General features: G+C 37.0%; 2 protein-coding genes across 2 annotated transcripts in view; both read left to right on the forward strand.

Moving 5' to 3' along the window:
• The window catches only part of trdmt1 (tRNA aspartic acid methyltransferase 1), a 16,513-nt gene extending 14,353 nt beyond the window's left edge, over positions 1-2,160 (forward strand). Inside the window, exon 11 of the mRNA XM_005941277.3 lies at positions 1,866-2,160. Within this exon, the coding sequence (XP_005941339.1) occupies positions 1,866-1,966 (101 nt within the window). The 3' untranslated portion in view covers positions 1,967-2,160. The remainder of the gene's footprint in view (positions 1-1,865) is intronic.
• A 2,277-nt stretch (positions 2,161-4,437) lies between these two features.
• cubn (cubilin (intrinsic factor-cobalamin receptor)) overlaps positions 4,438-9,936 on the forward strand; it is a 70,313-nt gene continuing 64,814 nt past the window's right edge. The window contains exons 1-7 of the mRNA XM_005941275.2: positions 4,438-4,817; positions 5,034-5,163; positions 7,760-7,855; positions 8,070-8,108; positions 8,211-8,312; positions 8,835-8,938; positions 9,694-9,820. Coding sequence (XP_005941337.1) covers positions 4,705-4,817; positions 5,034-5,163; positions 7,760-7,855; positions 8,070-8,108; positions 8,211-8,312; positions 8,835-8,938; positions 9,694-9,820 — 711 coding nt within the window. The 5' untranslated portion in view covers positions 4,438-4,704. The remainder of the gene's footprint in view (positions 4,818-5,033; positions 5,164-7,759; positions 7,856-8,069; positions 8,109-8,210; positions 8,313-8,834; positions 8,939-9,693; positions 9,821-9,936) is intronic.

Here is a 9,936-nt window from a genome sequence, read left to right on the forward strand (position 1 = left end):
TGAATTTTGTGTATCGTTGCACCCTATAAAATAAGCATTTAATTCTCAAGAATGACATGACTTAGTATTTTGTGGAGAAACCCTTGTTGGCAAGTACAGCAATGAGATGTTTCTTGTAGTTGGAAGAGGGATTTTGATCCAATCATCTTTACAGAAACTCTCTAAATCTTTTAGGTTTCTTGGCTCTAGCTTGGCATCTCAAAGCTTAAGCTCCCTACACAGATTTCCTATAGGCTTGAGGTCTGGAAACTGGCTAGGCCACTCCTTAATGTGGTTCTTCTTTCACCACTTCTTTGTTACCTTGGCAGTATATTTTGGGTGATTGTCGTGCTGGAAGACCCACCCATGACCCATCTTCAGTGTTCTGACTGACAGAAGCTGGTTCTCAACCCCGTCCATTGGCTTTCAGAGCAGCAAAGGCATCCTGTACACTTAGAAAAAAACGGCCCAAAACCATAACGTTCACACGTCTGCGCTTGAGTTGGGTGATGGTGTTCATCATTTCTCTTCCTCCAAACACTCAAGATGATGCCAGAGCCTTTAGGTTTCATCTGACCATAGCAGTTTCTCCCAAGCCTTCTCTGAATAATTTAGATGTTAGCAAGCGGGCTTGTACATTTGCCTTCTTAAGCAGGGGGACCTTGCAGGCGCTGCAAGATTTCGGTCCATTACGGCATAGTGGGTTACCAGTGGTGTTCTTGGGGACTGTGGTCCTAATTGCCTTCAGATCATTAACAAGCTCCTGCTCTGTAGTTCAGCCACATACTTCATGATCATCCTCGTCCCATGGGCCAAAATATTGATTGGAACTCCAGACTGAGAGCAACTGATGGTCTTTTTATGTAACTTTCATTTCCATGTAATTGCAGTAAAATCAATTTTCATCTTCTCAGATGCCATTCAAGCTTTGTGCAGGTCTACAATCTTGTCCCCGGTGTTCTTTGACAACTGTTTGTTCTTGCACATAATGGTGGAGAGATTGAAATGGAAGAAACTGATTCAGTAGACAGGTGTGGTTTATATACATACACATGCTGGTCTGTCTCTCTCGATTAAAATGAAACTACCATTAAAGTTAGAGACTGCTCATTTCTTTGTAAGCAAACAAACTTCAAATACAGCAGGGGATCAGCAGATTTCTCTCACTGTATCTTAATATATTTTTATTCTCCTTCTAATGTAGAATATCAAACAATGTTAAGTCAGAAATATAATTATATACACAATACATGTATTGTGGCTTTATATTTTTGCCACCTATCATGGCACTACTGCTGTTAGGAAGAATACATCGTAGATGGCGTCTTCTGCAGAATTATCATTCGTTTAACAACAGACTCTGTTTTCAAGTGTATAAAACATAATTTACATCTAACATCTTACTTTTCTGTACAAGTTAAGAAGCCTTTTGTTACATCGAATTATTAAACATGTATTAAGCATCATATGCTTAACCTGACATACACTTGTAGGATTAGTTCCACACAACATAATTGAACTATGAAACAATGTTATTGTTTAGGCCCATACATACAGAAATGTGCTGCAATGGTTAGACACAGACTTGTAATTCATATGTTATTTTGCTGAAACATGAAGTGGATTGTATTCGTATTTGCTTGTTGTTTAATTATTTTTTTAAATACAGCTCCGTCGGCACATACACAAAGCGATTCACAAACGATTCTATGCTAGACAGTAACATGTGGTTTCCCATGTCTATTGGCTCTCTGTGTAGACAGATATATATATATTTCACTTTATTGATTTATTTTTTATCTGTTTCTTCTTTTTTTAGCCATGAATAATAACGTGGCCCAGTGTTTATATATTTTCTTTATCACTTTTTTCTGTTTTGTTTGCAGTCTTTCCAGAGAAGATCCCCACCATTCAGCAGTATAGACTACTGGGAAACAGCCTCAATGTTGTTGTGGTGGCAAAACTTCTGCAGCTGTTGGTCTCCTAGCACTTCTGGGGAAGACACCATTGTTGTACATGTTTGGATTATATTACAATGCCCCTGTATAGCTGAATGTATAGTTGAGATTTTGTATGAATGGTCATTCTTTTAATATTTATAAATAATCACCATTAGCCAATTTAAAATGAATGCCTCTCACATGTGTGTATATCTTCTGTTTCAGTGTGATTTTTTTTTCTCATCACAATATATTTTCTAATAAAAATAAGTCTAAAAACTGTAGAGCACATTTTGTACAGTATTTACTCTAGAGTTATTCAACTATTCATTTATTTAACAATATTGTTATTTTTGTGAATATTGTTACATTTCTATAGTATATACATTTATGCATTTGGTTTACTTAGTTTATTATATATACAGTTTAAACTTTAATTACTTTTTGCCTTTCTTTTTCCCCATACAGTATACTTCTGTCATTTCTGTGTATCAGTAAGTAGTATTAGTGAAATTTGGTTGCTCAAAGAAATGTAAACTTGGAATAGTTTTACGTTTATAACCTAAACGTAGTTTACATTTCTCATTGATCTCATTGGCACCCTGCTAGCTGATCTCCATACACACTGATCCTAGCGCACAGCTTTCTGCCAAACAGGACAGCACGACAAACAGAAGTGTACATACATTTCTGTGCTGATGGGGTGCATTGTCATCTGTTGGTGTTGTTGGCGGTTCTTTGTGCGAGTCCAAAGTCAATTCAATTCACAGCAGACATTTCTATGTTGTCCTTTTTTTGGACTGGTTTTCTGATTTTTGCTCTAGCTGTAAGCCATAATCATCAAACTTGAAACAAAAAAAGGCTTAGATCAGGGGTGTCAAACTCAAATGCACAGTGGGCCAAAATTCTAAACTGGAACAAAGTCGCGGGCTAACGTTAATATTTATTGAAATATATTTATTCCTCCAGATATAAGAATGAATCTTTTCTTATGGACTCAAACACGTTTTGCTGAAAAACTGAATATGGAACAAGCAAAGCTTAATACTAAACAATATATATATTAGCTGTATAATACCAGTAGGCCAGCTCTGATAGTAATTTGGTGTGGCTTCGTGGGCCAAATGTAATTAGGCTGCGGGCCAAATTTGGCCCGCGGGCCAGAGTTTGACACCTATGGCTTAGATGATCTGAAGCACCGACATTCTCTTAGGACAGTCAAATCTAAAAATGCACATCAACTAAAACATACAAAAGTAATTCTCCTTCAGTCTCCGACAGCCCTGTCATGAAGCGCCTCCCTTGCCAAATAACATCTGGACGTTACATTACCGCCATCTTGTGGCCGCAGTCGGCGGATTCAATCTCGTTGGAGTCTGTCCCTTTAATGCCGTGTGTCCTTAGCAATGATCGGAGTCGAGCAAGCTGACAGGCCAGTAGCTTTTTTCTAGTGGTTTGCGCAGGTAAACTGAAGGAAGAGCGGAGGCAGTAGCTCTCACTATGTCTGTTCTAATAAATCAGGCAAGTTGAACAGGTGCAATCTCAGCAGCATCTAATATGTTTAACCAGCTTTTCATTAGAGAGTGACGGTTAATTATGTCACTCACCGCTCAAGCCTTTTAATTCAGCGGATTTTGTTGTTACTTATATATTTTATTATTTAAATAAATCCAGGTGTAGGTCTGTGTTTCTGAGCTGATGATTTTTTCTGAGCTGACTTTTAGCCACTACAAACATTTGCTCTACAGAATATGATGCTGGACAATATAAATTACTTCAAATGAGCTAAATTTTTTAACATATACAGCAGAAATATTAATCACTTTAAAGTCCCTGCACCCACAACAACACGAACAACAGAATATTTTTTGGAAATATTAGATGGATGGATGGATAGAGGAAGGAATGAGTGCACAAAGTTGAAGCTGTCCAAATGTTTTAGTCACTCATGTCACACTCATGTGAGTTATCTTTTATGTAACTACCAATATTGGCTCATCATGTTTTGCGTTGTACTACTATTGTTACAGTATTGGAAAGCTATCATGAATCACAGCTAGATGAGCGTTTCAAAATGTAAAGGAGGCTTTTCATATGCAATTAAATGTTTTGAGCAGCCATCTATCACAATTACTCAATGATTTGTTGATTTGCAGGTACCCAGGATGCAGCCTTCGATATTTTGTCCAGTAAGTTATCAGAAATCTCCCCCCCCTAACAATGTTGGAAAAAATGCACACATTAAAAAAAACAACTCTTACACCCAATGTACTTCAGATGCCTGTAACTTTGACAATGTTCATATTATAAACATAAAGAAATGCATCTTTATGGAAAAATCAACCAAGGCTCTGAGACTTTCAGGTGGGAACATTTTTTCATAAACATGCAATATGAGTTTTAGAATTCTAAATTAATTTGCCATAATTTAATCATGGTCGAAGCATGGAAGGTTCATTAATAAAGATATAAAAATCTTGTATGAAAACAGTCTTTGTTTAACGTTAACCATGTCTGAGATCTGCAAATTTACGCTATGCACATAATGTCACCTGAAATGGGTTACTTATTTCTTAAAATCATGTGAGTGACATTCTTTTTCAACAATAAACCACAGTTAAACCATAATAAACCACAATAAATAAACTATAGTTAACCATTTGGGGCAAATTGAGATGTACTTTATGGCTGTACTGTCAGGTCAAAGTCTTGAGCATTAGAGTGTGGCAGCATGTAAAACCCCAGTAGAGTTGCTGAGGGTGTCCATGCATCACATCCATTTTCCATGGCAGGGACACTGCGGCTATACTACGCACTTGTATTCCTTCTGGTGGGATTGCAAGGAGAGCTGAATGACCCAGCACAACAAGGAAGCCAAAGGAAGATTAGCAATGACCAGTGAGTTGGTGTTTATAAAAAAAATTTTTTTTTACGCTTTTCTTTGAATATTTCATGTCATTAAGATGCCATGTTATGCAGATGATCACATTTGTCTTAAGCTTTGATTCTAAGAGAATAAATGTATTTGTAATAGTATAAGTCGACCCCATTTTTTTAACCATTGCCTTTACCGACCTAAATATGAAATGGAATTTTGGACATTTGAATCTTTAGGCCTTCCATGGTGTCAGATAATGGTCACCTTGTCTTCACAACTGGTGACAATAAAGAAATCCGTTTCCAGACCTCAGCGTCAGGCCGGGTTAAAGTGGGAAATGAAGACCTCACCCAACTTTTGAGTCAAGTAAGCTTTCTTTTACCAGCAGCAAATATTCTTCTTTTGTTATTTTACAAGATCACTGCCTCCGTGCGATGGTCATTTCAATGATAGTGAGTGACTTAAGGCACAACGATTGTGATGGTTATGGTATATAACATCCACATTTTGAAACACACAGGGACAGCCTCAAAAACAGAAGCAAAGGTCATGTCACATTATTAGTGAATGGCATCCTAACAAAGTGAATAAAAAATAACAAATTACTTAATTAAAATTAATAATGTTTATAATATGTAATTTTTTCCATTCCTAGCAGACAGGTATGCTCCCACACAGATAACAGTTCACTGTCTTATCCAGTCACTAATTACTTTGGTGTTTTTGTTTCAATCTAGTAGTTAAAACAAATGTTTGTACTGCCACTCGTACTGGAACAATAAAGCAATTTTTCTGATTTCTCAGCCCAGTAAATTCTCTCTGACTTTTGGAAGTATGTAATTATAACATCTCATCACCTTTTAACGACCAAACACTGCTGCTCATCATATGACACTGTGAATCATTAACAAGTTAGGAAGCCAACAAAGCAAGACCAAAGCTCAGGGCTAGATACATTTGAGTCAGTACGGCATTAAATTTTTCAACATTTTTATGATGAATAGTTTTATGAGTAGGTGCTAAGGCTAATATAGATAAAATTAATGTTTTTTTTGTTTATGTTTGGGGAGGAACATTTTTGAGTTATAGCTCAAAGATTTCTAAGTTAAGATGCTGTATTATGACCACTGTAATTAGGGTTCAGACATGTTTGGTTCTTGGGCAGAAGGTGGGCTAGATGTTGTTGTTTATTTTCAATTTATTTCACTTCATCATTTTATATATGACATAAATAAACACAGACAGTCTGACAGACACACAGCTATAATCTCCATGCTTATCCTTATCAGGATTGCAGGAGGAACCCCATCTATACCTGGAAAACTAATACTCAAATACTATGATTTATAATTCTCCCCTTTCAGTTTGTGTGTAAAATGAAGACATGTTTATGTGTAAAAATATCAAATGGTAATCAAATTTCATACATTTTTGGCAATCATATTAATGTGTTGACACATATTATTATTAGAATAGAATAGAATAGAATAATCCTTTAATTGTCCCACAAGGGGAAATTTGGTTGTAACAGCAGCCAAAAAGACACATATACAAACAAACAGTACACAGGACACGGAACAGAAACATACACAATTTTTCTTACATATTTACATTAAGGACAATGGTTACTATAAACAGAGTACTGTACAGTTATTAAATTAAATAAAAATAACTACAGGTAAGAGGCAAACCAGGTTGTAGTGCGAATCGGTTAATTAACTTATTGCAGTTACAGCGCTGATGTAAACATCTGTGTTTGTTGGGAGCAGTTGTGATTGTACAGTCTGACAGCTGCAGGGAGGAAGGACCTGCGGAAACGCTCCTTCATGCATCGAGGATGCAGCAGTCTGTCACTGAAGGAGCTCTGCAGTTCAGCAACATTTGCATGCATGGGGTGGGAGACTCTGTCCATCAGAGATGTTATTTTGGCCAGAGTCCTTCTGTCTCCCACCACCTGCACTGGGTCCAGGGTGCATCCCAGAACAGAGCTGGCCTTCCTGATGAGTTTATCCAACCTCTTCCTCTCAGCTGCCGATAAACTGCTGCTCCAACATACCACCATCACAACTTCTTTCAAAGTAATAAACATGTTCTGATAATTAGATGATGTTGCTTCCTGGAGAGTACTTTCACACATTTGCATGTCAACTGCAGCATGACTGCATGTCAAGCCTTTGTTACTGCCAAAGTTTTTATAGTTGATAAAAATAAATACGGAAGTAAAACCTAAAAACAGGTGTAATAACCCTATAATATAGTTAAATTGGTAAAAGCCTTTACTAAACAACAACAAACAACAACAGACAAATTTGCAAAGTGCTTTACAAGACAAGGTAGAAAACAAGCAGCCCGAAAACATTTGAGAAACGATAAAGGCAAAAGGGGACTAGCAGCATAACTTCAAAAACAGGCAAATTAAATGCATGTATAAAATGATTAAAAGAGCCTTGGCTAAGGACCTGACATTATGACAGGCCACAGAAGATCTGAAATATACTCGAGTATAAGTCCAGAGTAGGCCTTAAAAGGCTAAAAACACAAACACACATGATTATTGTAAACGTTTGCAACAAATGTTCATGCACTATTTTTTTCATATGACCGTACATTAGGTGGATGGTGAAATCTTTTATTGCATAAATAAAAGCTTAAGCCTTTTTTAAATAATTTTCAGGATAGTGATGATGATGGGAAGTAAATTCTTAAGTTAACTTTTTATTTGAATGGCAGCCAGGTGAATGCAGACCAAAAATATTTAAAAATCTAAAATATGTTTAGTTTATTAAGCTAATCTAAAAATGCAAACATATGAATAGTTTCTTTTTTACCTTATTTACTTTATTCTTATCTGATAAATTTAATCACAAATGCACTATGACTAAAAAGAATCAAATCATGTTTTAGACCCCTTCTTTAAAGCTTTTTAACACTGAACCGTCTGTTATGGACTTTCTAAATGCAGATTAAAACCAACAAAGATGACATTGACGACATTAAATCTCACGGAGGAGCCGTCCCTCCTGATATCACCAACAAGCTAAACCAGCTTGATACCAAGGTAGGACAAAGATAGTTCCTGGTGGTAAATAAAATCATTTTTAATATTGCCATTAACTTATTTACTACTGGTCATGTTACTTATGTTCACTTCATTCCTTTTATTTTACCCTAACCCATGAATAATTTTGATTCAGTAAAGTGAAGTGCTTATAATGAAAAATGTAGCCATTGTCATCAAACATATTTACACTGCCTCTTTTCTTTCTTTTCAGGTTTCAACACTTGAGAATAAAGTGGTCACACTTGAAGAGGTGAGTCAGAAAAAGTCAAGAACTTCTATTGACGTTGATGGTCATGGCTTAATCTGTTTACCATACCTTAGATATCATGTCTTCCCTTGTTTCCCCTTGCAGACAGTGCAGAGGGTGTCTTGCAGCAGTAATCCCTGTCAGAATGGAGGAACATGTCTCAACTTATTAAACTCATATCACTGTATATGTCCCGGCAACTGGGGGGTGAGTTCAGTATTGTTCTTCATATTCTTCATAACTTTTACAGGTTGTTATGTATGGATTGTAGACATTTACCAAAGTCGGCGGTTAGGACTGTTGCCTCCCAGCAAAAAAAGTCCCTGGTTCGAGTCCACTGTGTGGATGGACCTTTCTGTGTAAAGTTTGCATGTTCTCCCTGTGTCTGCATGTCTGCACGCTCCAATGACATGCAGTAAGTGGGGTTAGGTTAAGTGATTATTCTAAATTGCTCTTAGGTGTGAATGTGAAGGGTGAATGGCTGTCTGTCTGCAACCCTGATATGGATGTGCAGAAGAGAATGGATGGATTAATGTGTGGGTGTGATATTACTAAATAAAATAATACCCAGAAACCTCGAACTTTTAATCCCAGTACTGTTTTAGTATAAGACTTTACTGCGTTCCTTTTCGTTGGTTCCTTGTTTTCCTGCATTATATTTTGATAAACCCATGTTTTCTCTTGCTCTGTCTCTCTCTCTCTGTATGTGTTTGTGTGTCTGTGTGTTAGGGTCCTAACTGTGCAACAGATGTAAATGAATGTCAGGTCTATTCAGGAACGTCACAAGGCTGTCAGAATGGGGCAACCTGTGTTAACACTGCTGGATCATTCACGTAAGTCTTATGCCTTCCTCTTTTTACTTACTAATTCTATGAGTGCTTTACATTATGCTGGCTTATGTCTCCTCGCGTCTTTTCTTATCTATCTTTTGATTCATAAGACTTTCTCCTCCACAACCTGAAGGATTTCCATTTTTTAAAGAAACCTTGATGCCATTATGATTCAATAAGAAAACAAAGTAATGTTTATTTATCAAGCAGTGTAAAGTATGAATGCCAGATGCACTCATGGTACCCACTTTGTATTAGTATTGTGTATATGTAAGATTAGACAGCAGAGGTCCAGTATAGTGTGTCCTTAGCTTGTAACACACAGCTAGCTTTACAAACAGTGGACAAAGAAAGTTTTTGTAATTCTACCTCTGTACACCTTGACAGTGAATTTGGAATGAAATAATTACGATTTTTTTAACACTTGAATGAAAATCCAGAGACTAAAGTCTAGAACCCATGAACATCAACAAAAGTTGTTTCTGATGCTCTGCCAGGCCTTTACAGCAGCCACCTTCAGTCACTGCTTGTCTTCGATAACTTAACAGCATGCTGTACTGGGTAGCGATCAAGTGACTCACTTGGCCATTTCCCTTGAAAAGGTCTTGGATTGCTTTTTCAGTGCATTTTGAGTTGTCATTCTTTTGCACTGTAAGCATTTCTGATCAGTTTTGTGGAATCTGACCATTCAGGTTTTAGCCTGATGCCCAGTCAGGAGAACACATACCCCATATGATCATGCTCCTCTTTGTATGCAGTTGCAGCTGTCCTCCAGAATGGCATGGGACTCTCTGTATGATGCGTTACGATGACTGCAGGAACGCAGGCAGTGACTTGTGTGTACATGGCTTATGCATTGATGCAGATCGAGTCATAGCTGGACAGGTAACTACTCGCTTACCCTAAGATATCTATCTATCTATCTATCTATCTATCTATCTATCTATCTATCTATCTATCTATCTATCTATCTATCTATCTATCTATCTATCTATCTATCT

This window comes from Haplochromis burtoni, unplaced genomic scaffold (genome assembly GCF_018398535.1).
Source record: "Haplochromis burtoni strain Fernald_Lab_line unplaced genomic scaffold, NCSU_Asbu1 Contig_309, whole genome shotgun sequence".
Taxonomy (NCBI): domain Eukaryota; kingdom Metazoa; phylum Chordata; class Actinopteri; order Cichliformes; family Cichlidae; genus Haplochromis; species Haplochromis burtoni.